The 20,377-nt window shown below is 32.9% G+C and overlaps 2 protein-coding genes across 3 annotated transcripts in view; both read right to left on the reverse strand.

The window, feature by feature from the left end:
* Positions 1–20,377, reverse strand: part of LOC127813295 (serine/arginine-rich splicing factor SR45a-like) — a 38,949-nt gene that overhangs the window by 15,217 nt on the left and 3,355 nt on the right. The gene's annotated exons all lie outside the window — the stretch shown is intronic.
* LOC127813294 (beta-adaptin-like protein B) lies at positions 895–13,293 on the reverse strand. Its single transcript, XM_052354195.1, has 15 exons — positions 13,140–13,293; positions 12,203–12,400; positions 8,123–8,236; positions 7,558–7,808; positions 6,897–7,032; positions 6,633–6,812; positions 6,310–6,402; positions 5,981–6,192; positions 5,799–5,862; positions 5,498–5,677; positions 3,245–3,337; positions 2,528–2,937; positions 2,057–2,246; positions 1,774–1,977; positions 895–1,427 (listed from the first exon to the last, which is right to left on the reverse strand). Exons 1-15 carry the CDS (start codon positions 13,224–13,226, stop codon positions 1,128–1,130), a joined length of 2,712 nt encoding a protein of 903 aa, XP_052210155.1. The 5' UTR covers positions 13,227–13,293; the 3' UTR covers positions 895–1,127.

A 20,377-nucleotide genomic window follows, 5' to 3' on the forward strand; every position in this document is an offset into this window, starting at 1 on the left:
TAAAATAATATGTTTTGATAATGTATTTAGTCATATAACTGAATTTATATAAATTATTTCATGAAATTTATATAAGATAATAGCTAAATAGTCACTAGAAGTTTGGTTTCTGAAAATGTGATAACTGATAAAAAAAAAAAAAAAAAAAAGATGGCCAAATTAATGAAATGGAAATAAAAGTATGAACATGAAACCCCATTTTAGTATTTTTTTTTTCAAATAAAAAGTAAATACATTTAATGTAGTTATAGATTCTGTGTCAAAAGAACTTATTAAATTTAAATTGTCATTGATCCAATCTTCATTTTTCACCTTATCATCTCTAAATTTCAAGTTTTTTAACCAAAATTAACTTGCAAACATGAAAAAACAAAACTTTGGGAGCACTTCTAAATTTGCCTAAGTTAGTGATGATATGAATTTTTCACTTCACCACCATTGAATCTTAAGGTTTTTTCATTGAAAATAACTTGTAAGTAGTGACAGAGTCAGAAAAAAATTTGAGTCCAAGCCAAATTATAATTTTAACTTTAACCAAATTATAAAAATTATAATTATTTATAATAATATATATAATTAAAAAAATAAAAAAAATCAACTAAGCCAAGACCCCAGCTGGCCAGAACGTGGCTCCGTCAGTGCTTATAAGCATGAAACAAAGTAAATTGCCTGACCACCTCCAAATTTGCCCTAAATTAGTTATGATATAAATAGATGTAGTTTGTAATTAGAGAGAAAAAATATGTTTTTTAACCTAAATGTTCGAATAATTTTAAGAGTATCTCGTATATATTTTCCTTCCATATCCGTCACATTGATTTTCTAATCACTTTTCTCATAACTTACAGAAATACCCCTTACCTCTATCATACCTTAATTAGTGACAACTGAACATAGTCAAGACATATTCTCCCCTTTGTATATCACAATACCAAAATTTTGGTTCTTCCAGTACAATTGATCAAAGACTAGGAAATGGAAACCTCGTCCAACCAATCTCAACAATAAAAATGGAGACTCCAAACAGAATAACAACAGGACCTCACTGTTCTACAGATTACAGAAGAACTTCAACTTCACCACCAGACAGAAAAGCTAAATGATGAACACAGACAAGTATTAACCAACTAAGTCCTGAGGAAAGACTCGATGCTTTCAAAGAAGAGAGGAGCGAGTTCAGGGTTTGGGGTTTTGACTGCGCACTTGACTCCAGGGATTCCAATGACTGCTGTAATTTCGATCAAGAAGGGGATTCCTCGAGGGATCTTGGCAGAGAGATACAGCACCTCCTGGTTTGCGTGCCTGCGCTTTGCGATGAAGAACATGTTCGATGCTGCTACCCGATCTATGGTTGCTTCTACGCTGTTCACGACAAGGCCTGGGAAGTCCTTTGACACCTCATTTGAATCGGGTAAAGACTTCCATGTCTGCAAAAAGCAAAACCATCAGGCTTCCCAGCTGCCGGTATCAAGCATCTCTCTTTGGGAAAGAAAGCAGACTTTCCAATATTTTCCCAGATAAGGGTATCACTCTTGCTATGAATTATTTCTAACCAACATTACTGTAACTAAGAAATTCGCACAACTTTCTGATTCAGATAATTATGGAAGTTGTACGAGGATAAAGGGCACATCCCTAGTAAACTTGTGATTTTCCAGTCACAAAGGAGCAAACTCATTGTTGCTACCAAGACTAGCCCTCTGTGAAGAGGCTAAGAGCATATTTTTATGGGTCATCATCTAAAACGAAACACATGTATTCTTTTTTTTTTACCTCGAGGAATGTAGCACGCTCCATTTTCCCGTCCTCAGTGAAGAATACCAGCAATGATACTTTATCATTGAAATACCATACGGGTTGTTGATTATTTTTCACAGCAACCTGCAGAAGGGTGTTTGGAGGGCCAGGAGCTATGTTTTGGAATAAAACCATAGGCAGAAGAGTCCTTGCTGATGTTCCAGGTAGCAACTGTGGGACCTGATCATGAATAAGAAGTTAATACGAAACTAAACCACAGGATTCATACCATTTCATGAAATACGAAAGCAACAACCACCTGGAGAGGTCCAGCAGCAGCGAGACCAAATGTGTTCTTGTTGAATTGGATCATAAATCCATCAAGGGGAATCTGTGAGTTGTTCTCGAACATTAAGTTGTAGAATATCTGGCCATCTCTGCGTACCAACTGTGCACTGATTTGCAAACCTTGACCAGCTGAAGCTGATAATAGAACAGGCAAAGGTGGGCTGCAATTTAAATTGTTACTTCATGTCAGTACAACTCACAGGAACTGGAATCAACTAATTCCTAGTTAAATCATTTTTTATTAATTTGGATTTGCAATCTCTGGAATCCCAGTTGATATCATTATTCCTAGCATGTAGATACTGTCCATGTAACAGCCAAAAGCCCAAAACTTGTCAAAAAAATCAAAGATTTAGCAATAAACTTTAGAAATGCAATGCAACTAAATTCAGATGCTATTCATATACGATAGCCTACCATGCCTATAATCCACCATACTTACCCAGCAGGTACTGAGGACTCAACAGAAACTATAGCACTGCTGTTGGTATCATTATCAATCCCTATCAAATCACCAAGTAAATCGGGGACAGGAGCAGGAGCAGGAGCTGCAGGGGCTGGTTGCCTAGCCACGGCCTGTGGAGCACTACTTGAAGTTGCTGTTGGAGATGTACCACTATCTACTGCATGAGCAGGGGACTCGGAGTACCCTGTTTCACTCCCATCAGGGTAGTCATCTTCTTCAGCTCTCTGGGCAGTCTTCACACGGGTAACAAATGCTTCTGGGGGCTTGTGGTACACTGAAGACAGAGTAGCAATATTGGCAAGTAGTTCATCAAGAAGAGACGGATCGAGTTGGTTTGAATCATCACTGATGACAGGCTTTTCAGCTAACACAACATCCTTAGCTGCCTGAGAGAGTGGGAGAAAAAGCAGGTTCATTATAAATAGAAAGAGGTTTATGGTTTCTAATACTGGCAGTATGCGTGTCTGTGTGCATATATTTCATAAGTAACATCGGCAACATTTACAGAAGCATTCACGCAGGAGTTCAGACAGTCCTAAACAGCTAAGCTGCCTATACAGCCAAGCGATCTCCACCTTCCTTCAACAAGTAAGGGTCATGTACAGAAAGAAACCTCTAAAATGGCAGAACAATATATGCATATATAAAGCAAGCCACAAGGAAGAGCAGGATTGACTTTTAACTGTGACAGACCTCAGGATCAGTCGAAAGAAGTCTCCAATATATATATGCACGATCGCGCAAATCTGGATTATCAGTCTCCACTGTGGCATTATTCAACACAACCTACCAAGATAACATTTAGGGAGAATTAATAAGAAAGCAAAAAAGTGGGTTGGAGGGAGATGATTTTCTCATGCTCATCAGGAGATCAAATTAGATTATATCACAGAGTTCAATAACATCTCATTGAGCAGAAAAGGAAAAAGAAGCAGACTTTGTAATTTATTAGTACTGCATCTACCATTTAGTTCTTCAAGAGGATCAATGACTAGCTCATTGTTTACTTCTTCCTTTTTTATTAGGTTTTGTTTTTTATTTTTTGGGTTAGGTAGCTCATTGTTTACTTAATTTGTATTACATTTCATACCAATATTCAAATGGAACTGAAGAGAGAAAGTAGAGGGAACAAAAGAGAGAAGCATAAAAATTTGATATTATCCTATCTCTTAATGCATAAAGTTTAACCACAGATTTGTAGTTTAAAGGCAAATCCTCCATTTGTCTAATGGATTTGTTACTAGGCTGTTTTGTGCCGAGATAAAAAAACCAGAGCTGATGTTATATGAACTGAAGTTCTATTCTGAGAGCAACCATTTGTTGCAAACAAATGCTAGAGGTTAAGACTCTACCCAGTCCACACATTCATTGAATCTATAACTGGACGACACAACCACTAGGTAACATATAACCAGCCACTTGACACCCAAAACAGTAGCCAGAAGAAGCTATTTCAGACCAGGGCAGGCATTGGGTGGTTCGGTTTGGCTACTATCAGAACTCAAACTCAACCAAACTTGACAAGTTTCTAACTTCTGGAGTGTAAACTAAACTATTGTATGAATTGAATAAATAACCGAGTAAATTCTAGCCAGTTGAGATGACCACCACTAGTTGGACTGTATAATACTTGAAACATGCATAAAAAAATTTGTACATATTCATCTTAAATTTAGAGGTCTAGAATTCGTGTAGCCAACCCCACGTAATGGGATAAAGGCTTGGGAATGTTGACATATTCATCTAGAACTCTTATTATGTATTCTACTATTCTTCACTAAAGATTTGGCTCTTATACTTCAGGATACAGGACTCGAAATCCACTTTAAAAGATAGGACTTGATTAAACACATCAAGTTCATGTAATACTTAATAAAATTTTGGGAGAAATATGATAGGACTGGATTCTTCAGTTCATTTTGATAATCCAAAGGACAATTTGATACCTAACGCTTTAGCCATTTTAGACTTGGAATGAATACATGCAAAAGCATACAAAATGAACCAATAAAGACCAGGTTTTGGTCCTCCAATACAGGTAGTCTGGTTCTTTTGCAGCCCTAATCTCACAGATAAAAAAGGTACACCAAAATAAGGATCCAATACTATGAACAATTCAAATTTAGATCAGTCATTCAAATCGGAAAGTATCTTTAGGAGAACATTTATGCAATCCAAAGGACCAAAATACTCTAACCAGGATTTATGTTTGCTTGTTTCATTATCACTATCCACATATTATTTTTTTATATTTTTTACATTTATCTTTTGGTTTGGTTGGATAGGAACTTGTATGATGATTCTCCACCAGATGGGGTAGCCATGTAGGTCCTGAACTTATTCACACAACAGGTTTTGGAAAACCGGAGAGGGTGCACAAAAAACATTAGACCTTAATATATTACAGAAGAACAAGGTATTTGCACATTTTATGCAGCCGTGATATCCTTTTAGGCATAGTTATTCATAAGGACAAAAATAATAATAATAATAAAAGAAAAGAATTGGCATATCCTTGCAGGGGAAATTTTGTGGTGGATACAGAACTTAAAAACTCACTGCAGTAGTCTTCTTTTTTCTCCTAACACCATATCAAAATACATTAACAAAGCAAAGCCTAAATTTGCCCCTCATTTTCTCTCCACAATCAAGCATGGTGCTGGTAAAGAATAACCTTGGGGTACAAAAGTTTAAACTTGCAATCATTTCTCAAGAGCTGCCTACTTCAAAAGTGCAAAGCTATAGTAGCCCAGATTATCTGCCTGATAAGAAAGCTCCACTGGTTACAACATGGAATTTATAACCCTCAGAATTCTCTCTATCACCAATTTGGGAGGCAATAATTCTAAAAACTTTTGGAAGACAATAGAATGTGAAGAAGAGGATACTCTATCAAACGGGCATGCATTCTTAAACCCAGTAAAAAAAATAGTGAAATCAACATGCCTGAATCATCTGCTGTGGCCCTTCAGTTGGCTTCTTAAGAAACAGCTTGACAGTGGCAGTCAGCAATTGCAATTGTACTTGGGCAGGCTCTTCTGGAAAACTCTCCAAAAAGCTCTCAAGCAGCTCATCAGCATTGTCAATTCTCTCTGCATATTCACCAATTATCCAGATCATTGATGCCTGCACGAGAAAAGAAAAAGAAAATCATGATCATAAAATATAATGACCAAAGACATCAATGGTTGCAAGTGTCAAAAGACAATCATTTAAAGCTAAAACTTTGTTAATTGATTACGGATACCTTAGCCTCAGGTTCATCTAAAGTGTCTAAGCTCTCGCAGAGTGTAGCAATGATGGACTCATAGCTGAGAGGAACAAAACATAAATACATAAAGCCAGGAAAGACAAGAATCCATCACAATGCCATAGTGCAAAGTTAGAGTAGGATGACATCAGAAGCACAGGAAAATAGTCAAAACTTACGTGTTAGGGTATCTTCTAAAAATATCCTTAATGACTATAATAGCTTCTTGAACGACATAGTTCACTTTAATCTTAATCAGTTCAAGCAAAACACTAATGCATCGCTCAGCTGCTCTTTCCAGCTTGATGGCACAACGTCCAATTGCACGGACAGCTTTTCTGACAAAATCTACATCTACTTCTGTGGCATATTCTTTGAACTCCAACAAAACCTGAAAAATGTACAGTAAACCATAGTCTGATTAATTTTAGCAGTAAATCTTATTACCAATAAATCATAATCTGATTAAGGGAAAAAAAGAGGGTAACTCCTACCAAATTTTACTTACCTGGTCTATGTTACGGTCTGAAGCCAGTTTTATCATGATTTCTAGCTTCTCCATCTTCACATAAATTGGATCGTTGTACTTGCAAAAGAACACCTAATGGCAAAAATGTGTTTAATAAGTATCAGTTTCTTACTGAAAATCTTATAACTACAGGAAGAAGATCATCATCGTCATCAACAACTGCACCTTATCCTAACCATGTTAGTTTCAGTGAAACAACATTCATAATGTCAATTGACTTCTAAAAGTCGCATTGAAAATACAAATCCATGCAAAAGAACAAAACCACAAATCATAACAGGTGAGACAAAACCATAAATCACCTTAATCTCATGGGCAAGAATAGTAGGGCGTCTTTGGACAATAAGGTTGATATTTCGTAATGCAACATATTGAATCTCAGGTTCTGCAGAGAGTAATGTCACAAGAGGAGGAGCCATTTTCTTGCAAAGATTCCGAACCACATCAGTACTTGTGATGAGTTCCATTTGTTGGAGGATCATCTGGAAGATCCCATAAATTTATAAATTAGATATTTCACATTGAAATTAACAAGATGTTAAGGTACAAAGAAGAATCAACGGTACCTTAACAGCTGAAAGCACAACTGCTGAATTTGCGTGTTGCAGTCGTGGGGTAACACGCTCCACTATGTTCTCAGCTTCACGAGCATCGGCTGCCTTATACTTGGAAAGGGCATCCAATATGAAAACTTGGCCCCACCTGACATTGTATGTCAAATTTACAGAAAAAAAAAAAAAAGACATTGTATGTCAAACAAGAAAATCAGACAATTAATATTGGAAAAACTTCACATAAATGCATGATTATGATTTAGAGATCCAATTAGATATTCAAGAATATCGGCAACATATAGAGCTTGAGAAATCAAATTAGACAGTTTAATATCACACACCCTTTCTAAGCATTGTAACCATATTTTACCATTTAATAACTAACATAGCACAAGCAGCTGAGAATAATCCTTTCCAAAAGTGAAGTTGTTTAAAAATGTGGAAGAGGCCAACTGTGAAAGGTAGGAAGGTACTGAACGGTGATATGGATCTCTTCAAATAGGATATTGCAAGATAACACATATATAATTTTGCACAAACATGAGCTACATATAATCAATTAAACAGGCACAGATGACCAATTTACAAGAAAAACTCTCTCCTGCAATGTTAAGTATGGTGCATACATTCCATGGCCTACTTGAAGTAAAATATTTTTGAATCACAAACTCACTCTGTGCACTCATTTAGAGCAGTAAGGAGCTTTGAAATTGTATGGCTCGTGATCTCAAATATGGGTCTGCTACTGTTGTCTTGGATCTCTGCAAGCGCTGCTACAGCATTTGCTACAACCATAGGATTATTATCGGATATCAAATCCTTGAGAGCTTCCAGAAATCCCCTATCCTCAACCAGCTCAGCATTTATGTCAAACAGTTTAGCAACACATATAGCAGCAGTCTTGCGAACATAAGGATCGTCATCCTGACCAAAATAAATAAAAGCATGCTTAGTTAAGAAGTTCAACACAACTCTTTATGTGAGAACATTTTAAAATTCTTTATTGGATATATTTATCTTAAATGGGACACAAAATTTGAGTATCTTTATTGGGTGAATGCAGCCTGTACAGTTAACATATCCATCCCTAGGGGCATGAGAAAATTCTAGGAATATGAACAACAATACACCTAAACTTTTCTTCACTGTTGATTCAGGGTGCCATGCAGAATACTAAAGTATAGAAATGGTAAATGGTTCCAGTAGTCAAGCTTTTGAAATCAAAGATGGTTATCAACCTTGAGGCACCTCTGGAGGGGGTCACACAGATATTCTGTGATTTTGTCAACACGAATGCATCCCATTGTCCTTACAGCCAAAGCACGAATCAAAGGATTTGGGTCCTGTGAGTCCTGCAAATTGCATACCCTAACATTCATTAGAGATTTGTAGGAGCAACTTTTCAGCACTGTGAAAAGCAGAATTCAAAATATTCAAACAAATGCAATAAAGAATGAACTCACTGCTATTAATAACAAGGAATCTCATGCCACCCATGAACTCTAAGGAATCAAAAAAACTTAAAATTGATGAAGGTGCTCAAAGGAGGAGATTGAACATCACACTCTAGATTCAATTTCTGAAAAATAACTTCAATGAAAGTGTTTCCAGAATTATGTCATGATCATGACTTCCACCAAACAAAGGACTATTTCTTTAAGATTTTACAGCCAGTGGCATTTACATATGGACTCAGATAAGAAAGGAGGAGAGTCAAAGAATAAACAAACAAATAGAGAAATAACTGAAGTTGACCAACTTTGTTAAGGACGTGAGAAGAAACAGTATCAGGAAAAAAGTATTGTGCTTAGGGCTGGCAATAAGCCGAGCTGAGTCGAGCTAGGCCCAGCTCGAGCTCAGCTCGATTGATTTTAGCTTGGCTCGTAGCTCGGCTCGAGCTCAATATGAGCTGATTTTTTTAGCTCAAGTTCGGCTTGATGATGACTACGAGCTGGCTCGACTCGGCTCGAAATTGACTATTACCTTACTTTTATGTATATATATATTTAAATAATATATTTATAAAATTATTAAGTATATATTTATATTATTGAGTATTAAGTAATAAATATTTTTTTATTTAATAAATTTATAAAATTAATATATATATATATTTATAAGTATATCGAGTTGGCTCGTAAGCCAAATGAGTCGAGCTAATGGTAGCTCAAGCTCGGCTCATTTACTAAATGAGCCAAATATTTGAGCTCAAATTTGGCTCATTTGTATCATGACCTAGTTTATTGAGCCAATTTTCGAGTCGAGTCTTGAGCCAGCTCACGAGTAGCTCGGCTCATTGCCAGCCCTTGTGCTAGAGTAAAAAACACTAGGGTACAAATGCAGTGCATCAAGAATAGGATAGAGAAGGTGCATCCATACATGGTCTTAATAACATTCAGACAACAATATAAAGGATTCTTCTGTCCAAAACCATGTAGTTGGCAACACATGAACAATAATCAACTTTCTTCATCTAATGACATGGACAGGTAAATTCATTTGTAATTGTTTCATCAAATTGTATTCAACCAAGGAACACAAGTTCCTTCCATTTCCTTAAATACAAACTCTTATCCTATATTATATAACAAAGAAATCATTTGTTCATCTATCAAGATAGATGAAGATCCAAGGAGTAAAAGCATAGTTAATCACTTCTTTAAATTGCTTTGTTATGGGCATTTCATTTTGAGCATCCAATGTTCATTGACACTTATAAACCTAATTCTTAATATTCACTGACACAAAGGGTACCTATGCATTAGTTATGACTAGACGTTGTCCATTATTAACATAATGATTGCTAATATCTTTTATAATTTTGAAAATTTTATCACCAGAATCTACACTGAGTTTATTCTCTAAATTATTTAAGAGGATGTATAAACCTCAAATGTGTTCATTTATTCATTACTTGTTTTGCATAATGTTTATACATGTTTCAGTTATTTTCAATCATTTCATACGTTTCCAATATTTTATGTTGTTGAGAACAAAATTCTTATCCTTAGACAATTGAAGTAAACCTTTTTGTTTATGTAATTTCCCTAAATAAGTAACTGCCAACTCAATAAGGTTCCAACCTTCAGAGCTTTTAAATGGATTGATTTATTCATGCAAATTATTGTAAAACTATATTCTCAGATAAATCCAGTAGTATATGTCCTTTCTAATAGGCTGAATCCACATTTTGTCTTTTTGCATCCCTCTTTTCTCTTGACACCATCTCAGACAATCACATTTCTCTTGTCCCACTAACTATTAATGGCATAACTTCCCACAAATGCACATGCATTCCTTCTAATGTCACTTATCAACATGGCAATATCAATATCTTAACTTCACCATGCTAATTTTTTAAGCATTATTCTTAGTAATCCAACATAATTGATAATTCTACAGCTTCATAAAGTAAAACTGAGTATTATTCTTAGCAATCCAATATAAATCTACTGCCACATAAAGTAAAACTACCACTATTATTTTAACATTACATACAACCAGAACTATGGAACAATAGATTAGCTGTTTGTTGCAAATAGAGTATAAACTAGTACAGCAAAGCATTATAGCTGTCCCATGGAACTGTCCTTATAATGATACAACATTTTAATGCATTTATCTATGTAATCCATCCGACCATATTTTAGTCTTCCTTCTTGTTGATAAATGACCTTATGTATTAAGAATGGCAATTAGTTAGCTGCTAAAGTCAAATTTTACTGCCTTGATACCTAATTTCATATTTTTCTATAATTAAATGTTCCATAATTTGGCATAACCATAACCTAAAACTCAAAATCTACCATAAAAGTAACCAATCTCCTAGTTTCTGGAAGAAAATTATTTGTAAGCAAACTAAATCCCCATGCTAATAAGTTAACGTCCAACCACCTTAATAATGGTCAAGACTTAATTCCACACTCACAGATATAATTCAATTCATTGCCTCCTCATTATCAGGACAGTTATAATTTCATTGTACACCTTGCAAACATTGCAACCCAAAGTATCTACATACTTTCTGAAAGGAATGTTAAATAAAACATAAAATCATCATATATTTAAGTTCATAATATGTGCCATCCTGCCAAAATATTCAGAAATTATTTCAAAGTGTAAAACTGAAGTTAAATTTGCCAGTTAAGCAATAAAATTCAAATTTACATTCCACTAAGAATAGTCAACATTAAGTGTTAACTCATCTTTATCTAACCTAAGTCTAAAACCTTGCTTAACTAAAACTTCAAACTTAATAAGTGATAGCTATCAGTTTTAAAATATGCCTAGTTTCCCAACAACTGAAAATGCCAAATTTCAAGTTGTTAATAACAAGATCAAAGAAGACTTATGCCAATAAATACCAAATAAAGGATTTTTTTTTTGTTTCTTTATATATATATATATATATATTATTTTCATCTAAATGTACCACTTATTGCCCACATACATATAACTTCATGAGCATATAATTTGATTTTACCACATGTAATCTAGTGTGGCAGTGCCCCAAAATTTCTCATCCGATTCCTTAATGTTTTATTTTGTTAGTAGGTGCAACTTCAAGTGTCACCTTTCCCATATCTCTATACCAAAACATTATAGTGGAGTATGGATCTCCTCCAAATGGATCTAATAAAGATTTCAGCAATCACACCAATCCCTAAACTACTAATGAAAAACCATGATCTAGTTCCAGCTGAACTGATTATGACCTAAGGTGAATCTCAACAATGACCTAAGGTGAATCTCAACAACGTATTCATTGTATACAACTCTATAGCACCTCCAAAACAAAGAATACAAATTGCATAATGATTTGGCATCCAAATTAGGTGGGCTTATTCAATCCAGGGGAAGGGATGAAATACTCATATAATCCCTCCTTGCTTTTATGACAGAAAATTACTGTCACTACAAATCCTATCACACCCTATAACTCCTTTCCTATTTCCATTTTTACCTTGGCCACGCTAATTTTTCCATATAGATAATTTATTATGTTTAATTATTGCCACAGTCAGAACTTCCCAAAAACACTAACTACATACTTGACTCCCTATGCAATTGCAATAAAATTAGACCAAAAAATACTCTTCCGTTGTGAACTAATCTTAGCCTACTTTTTATAAAAGTGAATAGCCTCTGTTAATGCCATCCAGTTTTATCACAATATACTAAATAGAATTTAAAGCTCTATTTTTGGTCCCTTCCATCTTTTAAAATTGACATGCACCCATAATATCCATCATGGCTACAGATATCACTACAGAGACCATAATGAGGCAAGAGAACCAAAGTTCAACCACAGTTCTTACCTTGACAAATGTATTTACTGCCAGTATTGCTAGGTCAGGTTGGCTTTTGGCATAGTTGATGAGATATAAATAAACAAGCTTTTTGAGCTCCAAATTCTCTGTCTGCATGCAATTCACAACATCCGTGAATAGTGATGAAACATCTTTCCCAACAGTCATGGCAGCAATCACCTTTTTGACTGCATCTTTTCTCTTATCCTGGAGGAAAAGCACAGTGAAAAGGAATGCAATTTAAAGGCCAATCCAAATTAAAACAATAACGTGCAGTCATCAAAAGTAATACACTACTCATTCAGGAGCCTCAAAAATATTATCAGTAACAGTAAGTTTGCCAATTGTATGCAGAAGAGGCTACCAAAATCAGATTCTTGGAACAAAGTCAAACAGACTACTAATATATTTGCACAGAGATATTCGGAAATAGATCCTCCAACAAGCTAATAGATGATCAAGCCCTATTCATGGTACACAAAGAATAAGCCCGCACACTAACCAAATCGTCAAATTTTTATGCTCAAACTGTTGAATCATTACAGAACCTTGTACTGAGAAATGCAGGTGGATCCCTTTCGAAATGGGGATAAACCAAATCAACAAAACCACAAACGACGCTAAAGCGATCTCAATGTTCTAAGACCCTAGAAAAAGCTAAGCTCCATTTAACCGCGGCTAACTAATTAATTGAATAAAAGTTTACACAGGTAAAAGATAAAACACAAGACAGATGGAAATTCCAGGCGATGTGAATTGGAATACCCTACAGATGCGATGCGAAGCCAAACACAAACCAGTAGACAAAAGAACGCTGCAGATCTGATAATAATTCTCGTCAATCGGTAGGGAAAAACACAAATTCGGTGAAACGGGAGCGTAAACGAAGCAGATCGCACGAATGCAAGCATATAAAGAGAGATAAGTGAAGAGAAAGAAAGAGAACCTTGTACTGAGAATTGAGCTCCTCCTTGAGCTCGGGGATTTCACCCTTCTTGGTGGTGGAGAAGTACTTGGAGTCGTGTCCGCTCATCTCTGTCTCTCTCTCGCTCGCCGGCTGGACGACGACAGGAGGAAAATGAAGAAGATTGGAAGCTGTAGATGCAAAGAGCCGAATGTTATTCGCCCAAACGAACCGGTGGCGAACCGCTTTTGTAGACCGGTTTCCTTCGAACCGGAGCTGACCGAGCTCTCTCCAGACCGGAACTATAATTGAAAAAGCGCAAATAAAAATGAAAAGGAGATAATTTACTTTTTTATTTATTTTATAATAAAAACTATTATCTTATGAATTTAAAGTTGCGAGTTTAATACTTAACTAATACTTTAAATTATCCTATGTCATATTATTTATGAACTTAAATAAAAGAATCGATGATATACCAATGAGATTGTTAAAGAATACGCGACTCTTCTAATGAGTTGGAAGATGTGCAAAATCACGACATTTTTGTAAGGCACTTTTGGGCACTTGTTATTTGGCTTTTTGTTTATAAGTTTGTTAAAGACAAATATGCTATTTAGATATTATTATTATTGAAATATAATAATTAAAATTTAAATCACGAGATAAGCTTTTGGAAGGTGATAGAATATGACGGAATAACAAGAGTTGTATGGGAGAAAATTGTTTGAGAGAACTGAAGTTGGCCTCAAATAAGACTTGTAAGGTAGAAAATAGGTTAGAAGGCACGCAATAACTTGTTTCGCACAGGCGGCTTTTCGATGTTTAAGTCAAAAAAAGTTGTGGTAAAGTCTGAATATAGATGAAATTGTGCATAAGTGTATAGTAGAATGCAATGAAGAGTCATCCAAGAGAAAAATGTTTATCCAAGATAACTTGTATTGTCGGTGTTCCTAAAATTCAAGGATCAAGAAGAAAAAAAAAATAGTTGAATATAAGGGGTCGAGAGCTATTTATAATTGTTGGTCGATAACTACGATATGTAACATGCATGTGCAGGGATGCGGTGCCATTCCAAATAGGAGATGTAGTGTTGTCTGAGATAATTCTTTCAAAGAGAACCCTTAAATATGACATATTCTTTTCAGTATAATGCTTTTTTTTTTGTTAGAATTTTTCTTTGAATGACATGTTATAATATACACTTTTTGACATTTTAAGTGACATTTTGCATTGATGTCTTATATAATATGTCATATTAATATAAATATACAAAAATCAACTAAAGTTAAACTTATAACTTACTCAATAATTCTCTTTCAAACTTGACCAAAATAAGAGTAATATTGTGTCATGTCTTGTTGATGCGTTACTTAGTCATGACACCATTACCCTTTATGTTTTCGAGAAAGAAAGGGGAGATTTATTTTAATATATATATATATTTAAAAAATATATTAAAACAAATAAATAGCCAATTTTGCACCAATTGGGCTGCGAACAAAAGTTCTATATTGTTCTGTTAATTCCCTGGGCCTCCAGTCACAGCTAACTTTGGGCCCTTTGAGATGGTCTTATTACTCGTGTTGCTCCAATACCAAAATTATTCAAACCATTATTATTATTATTTATTTTTGTGATTCAAACCATCATTCACCTAGGGGTGTGCAAATTGAACTGACCGATTAATCCGAAAAATTGGATTAACTGATAATTAAAAAATTGAATTGATTAAATTGAAAAATATAAAAAAATTGAAGAAAATCGAAGTAATCGATAGAAAACACACAATATCGAACAAAACGACATCGTTTTATAAGTATCAAAATAATATCGTTTTAAAATTCGATCAGTTTTATTAGTTTGGTTATTCTAACAAAAAAGATTGAATATAAAACTAAACTTTTGAAAAAAAATTAATGAATCCATTAATTTTTGAGAAAAATTAATAAAAATTTATTTGAATGACCAAACTTTAATTAGTTTGTATTGGATGCTTCTACCATAATGTGGATGAAAAAAATAAAAAAAAAACTTTAATTATATTTTTATTAATAAAATTTTTTTTGAACCACTTGATCCAGATTTGATATTTATTTGAGATTTGAATCTAAATATTTGCTCGTTTATCTAATAAATTTGGATACATGGATCCATTTTCAGAATCGATAGATCCAAAATTTGGAACCAATTATCTGCTTCCCCATTAATAATATATATATATTATAATGTAAGATAGTATAAAGTATTATATAAATTCTTCTTATATAATATACTAGTTCATCCCCGTGCGACGCACGAAAATTTATATGTATTGAATTTATTTAAAATTAACAACCTCACAACTATAAATTCTATATATAGGTTTCAAAAGCTACACATCTTTCATAAATTAATAATTAATTTAACATATGATAAATATAAATAAATTATACAAAAAAATAAATAATATATAATAAATTAGTAACATAAATAATAAAAATATAAAACATAATAAAATTTTTAAAAGAAATATGACAACATATGATAAATATAAATAGCCTATACAAAATATTAATTTTGTCAAAATGACTTAAACGACTTATTTAAATAATTCAATTTTGCTTAAATAACTAATTTAACGTAACCTACAAACTAATTATTTTTCAAAATTAAGTAGTAACATAAACATATATAAGATTTGTACTTTTTTTGCATTAAACTAATTAAAAATTTTAGAGTTTTGAGTGGTGGTTTTATTGAGAGAGAATGAGAGGTAAATTATGGAAAATAAAATAAAAAATTAAATTTAGTTTTAAAAAAAAAATACTTGACAGTTGGTATTTGGCGATATTACTTGATATCTCATATATTTTTTCTGATTTAAAAAAGTCTATTTTTTTATAATTTATTTGAATTAAAATGTTATGTTAATATTTAAAAATTAATAATATGAATTAGATCTTGCCTCTTCATATATCAGCATGCTTACACATTATTCAAACACTATTTAACCATGAATAAAACTATTTACAAGTTCAAAGAACTACACGTTTTTTACAAATCTAGACTTAATTAATACCTATAAAATTTCATTTCGGATAAGCAAAAAAATAAACAAAATATAATAAAATATCGAAATAAAAAGTGAAAATGGGCGAGAAAAAAATTTGACGACTGCTTTGTTATAATATATATATATATAGATAATATAATTTAAACAGGTTTTACATCAGATAATCGGGTCGATATAGCCATATTCATATTCAATCTATTTAACTCAAGCATAATCAAGTTTGAATTCGAATCCAAATAAAATAAATCTCTAAAAATATCATACTCAAATAAATAGATGGATTCTTTTGGAGCCCTAACTTCTCATACAACCAAGAGACAAAGTTGAGGTTGTGAATATCATTAGGCATTAGGCTGACGAGGGAGACCACTGTTAATTTAAAATTTAATTTTTTTATGATGTTCTAATAGTCTGAGATTCATGTGCCTTTTAGGTGTCAAATTTAACAAGGATTTTTAATAGTTTTAATTAACATAAGATAATAGATGTGATTTTATGGTTTCAACACACACAAAAAAAGAAAAATGACATAATTCTGTTATGTTGCTCGCATTGGGTTTGTCTGATGCAAGTATGAAAGGAGAAAAGGGGGAAGGCGCATGTCCCTCCTTCATATTTTGATCGTGTCAGATAAATCTTATGTTGTCCGATAAATAATATAACAATTTTGTAAAACGACAATATATTTTAGTTGCAAACTTAATATCAATTTGAATCATAATGATAGATGGTGTAGTTTTGTCTTGATCAAAAGATGCATATGAAATAGGATTTTTTTTTTTTAATTTCATATATATGAATACTAAACCATTTAACGTGATATATACCATTAGAGTCACATGGTACCTATCTCTGCCTCTCCAAAACTAGCATAGCGGGGGTTTATCCTACAACTCTTTCATGTGTCAATATCTAGTTTAAGAAAAGTTCATGCTCAATCGAGGGCGGATAAATTAAAGCCCTAAGTTTGCATAAAGGAAGAAATCTCGTCATTGTAATAAGTTACGACCAAAATAAGAAGATGATTCAAAAAGAAGAAAAATAACTTCTTCAATATGAAAAAAGAGTGTGACACGGCAACGGTGCACTTTTTCACAATTACTCGATCTTTTCTTTTTTTTTTTATCAAACATAAATATGTATAAATGGTCAAAATGAGCAATACAAATACTCTCGGCGTACCCAGGTAGACCAAGAGCACTAACTAACCAACTCCAAATTCCTGAAACTAGGGTCACAAATTGAGACAAAATATTAGGATACAAAGAGAAAATAATCCTGTATACATGTGTTTTAACTATTTTAACAATATAATCGATAAGAAGAGATCATTACTATTACTTTTTCACGATATACTCGATCTTCTTCTTGATTTTTACTATTACTTATTCTACTATTTTTCAAAGATTCTACAAATCTTATCAACTTAAAGCATCGAAAAGACCATTTGAGAGAAGTTTGAGACAATTTTATGATATTTATAATTTATGTTATTCATTCATTATATAACAATATGTTTAAAACTATACTTAGATGCCATTTGGGAGTTGGAATGATATAATATCGACAATTATGATAGGAATAGAATGTTCTTCGGAAGAGAGAGAGTTAATGGTTGCATTTAATGGATTCTTCTTTCTTCAAAAGGCACAAGCCTTGACTGCCTTTTGGACATTCCCTATAAACTATGCTTTTATATGATATTACAATTTTTTTTAGTAATAAAAACGATTCATTTCATATATTTAAAAATAAAAAATATTATAAAATTACGAGTTTAAATTTGTATTCATACGATATTACACAATCACCTATGTCTATTAAAAAAAAATAGGCCCTTTAGATTTAACTCACAATGAATGTATCAATTCATTATAAAGCAGACGCATCGTGACGTTTAAAAAAAGAGATAGTTTTAAGATGAAGATTGTTTGTAATTGACAAATCTCTTGAGTTTTTCTCATTAATTTTTTTGACATAATATTTATATTTTTATTATTAATATTAAATATCACATAGAATATTAAAATTTTAATGGTCGAGGCTGGGGGGTGGACCTAGCTAGCATCACTCCCCCTTAGAGCCACAAAGGTAGGTTAATAATAATAATAATGGTACCAACTAGATCATTAAACTAGTCCTAGACTTAAGTGCCCCACTTGACACCCCTAAGCATGGTTAGAAATTTATTTTAAATAAAATGAAGTGTGAAATTGGTTCAAGGCTAAATTTTTTTTTTATTTTAAATTAAGGGTCATGTTAACCTCGTACTCTGATGTAAGAAATTATTTTTTATTTTAAATGTGACTATGAGTTGCGATTACGATGAAGAGTTCGTTTTGAGATGATAGAATTATTATTTTTATATTTCAACTATCTTTGTCTTAAAGTCTAAAAATGCGAAAATTTCTTTGAACTTTTTGTAAGCAAGATGATTAATTTTTTAATGAAATAAAAATTAATATAAATATATAATATGTCACTATAAAAGATTAGTTAAAATGTCAAATTTAATATTTAAATAATATTTTCGTATATTTTTATAATTTTGCTTTGGTCTTAATCAAAAAGAGTGATGATGGTAACATGGATTTATTCTCTCTTGCCCACTGACCACAAACCATGTATGCATCTGCAATTATTGTAGGATGGTGAAGTACTAGTCCTTTCATATTCAATTGTTCTAGTCAAAAGGGTTTATCATCGATTGTGAGAGCTTGTAAAAAATTATTATTTTTAGGAAAAACTTTTGTTATGTGTCACTTCCATAGTGTTTTTAAATTGGTGAATCATATGTGGAGTAACAATTCAAAGAATAAGAGAATCCATTAAATGAATAAGTGATTTTATAGAATATGAGTTCGTTAATTTTATTTATTTATTCATTTGAGTTTTGTTCGATTAATCTTCAAGGGTGAATGACCTTTTCCTTGATCTTAGAACTGAACATTCGATACAGTGCATATGAGACTTGTCTTCCAGCGTTACTGCTGTCCTCCAGCTAAATATTATATTTCAACAATAAATTCGTCTTTCAAATTGCTGCACTGATTTGAATCTCAATATTCCATGTAAAACTTTAAGTGCTTTACCATTACACTATGCTCGTGGAGACATGAGTTCGTTAATTTTTGATTGGTCTATCTAATGTTTATGATTTAGATGGTATCACGTGTACTTAATTCGTTAATTAAAAGGATTTGGGGTCACTGATTTTTTTGTAAAAAAATAATTTTTTTAAGTGAAATGGGGGATGTAAACTAGGGAGATTCCATGACTATAAGTATCTTTAGGGTTTGAATGGCATTTGTGATAAAGTTGAGGATGAAAAGAATGGTCTTCCAGGGAGTCTTAATCACTAACATTGCCATTACCTTTTCATTAACAAGCTTGGTCAAATTATGCCACTATCCTTTCACTACACAGGGCAATTCTTAATTAATTCAGGTTACTAAAATGGCTATAAAATTGAATGGTTTTCAGATCTGAGTTCACTATTGGGATTCAAGTTGACTAAGAATAATTTGAAAGAAAATTTAAATGTGATCTGTTTTTTGAGGAGTGATAGTTAAGTAGCACGAAAACGAAAAACGATACGTTTTCGAAATGAAATAGAAATGTTTGAAACGACATTTTTTCAAAAATGTAGGAAACGGAAACGCGGGGTAAATTGTAAATTTTAAAAATATAGAGAAAGTTTTGTAAATATAATTTTTAATATAGAAAATTATAAAAAATAATTTAAATATAAAAATTTATTTTCACTAACATGCAATGTGTCATATTATTGGAGAAATTTAATTAATTTAATTTTAATATAGATAAATTAAAAACAAAATATCAAACAAAAATTAAACAAACATAAAAACACAAAAAATGTATACACCTCTAAATACAAAAGACACTGTCTGAGAACACACACTAATAGCTATGGAAGCGACGAAATCGGAAGCAAAGCAACTGAAGGAACGATGGATCGATGGTCGAAGCGATGGATGGGTGAAGAAGAAGATGGTAACTGGTAAGCAATCTTCGTTGATAGCCGAATCCCGATGGTCAAAATATGGTGTGAAAAAGAAGAACCCACGACGAATCCATCGATCCCAGGATGGATCTGTCGATCCGACGAACCCACGACGAATCCGTCAATCTGTCGCTTTTGACCATTGATAGCCGATGGATCGGGTTGAAAGAAGAAGAATTGCTTACACAGCATTCGGAAAAA

Source organism: Diospyros lotus, chromosome 11 (assembly GCF_014633365.1).
Source record: "Diospyros lotus cultivar Yz01 chromosome 11, ASM1463336v1, whole genome shotgun sequence".
Taxonomy (NCBI): Eukaryota; Viridiplantae; Streptophyta; class Magnoliopsida; order Ericales; family Ebenaceae; genus Diospyros; species Diospyros lotus.

Excerpts from the sequence above, each read along its gene's own strand:
- LOC127813294 (XM_052354195.1), bottom strand. The coding sequence starts at position 13,226 with ATGAGCGGACACGACTCCAAGTACTTCTCCACCACCAAGAAGGGTGAA. Across the intron at positions 5,863-5,980 it reads TTTAGAAGATACCCTAACAC|CTATGAGTCCATCATTGCTA; the intron begins GTAAGTTTTGAC and ends TGTTCCTCTCAG. Across the intron at positions 2,938-3,244 it reads TTCTTTCGACTGATCCTGAG|GCAGCTAAGGATGTTGTGTT; the intron begins GTCTGTCACAGT and ends CCACTCTCTCAG.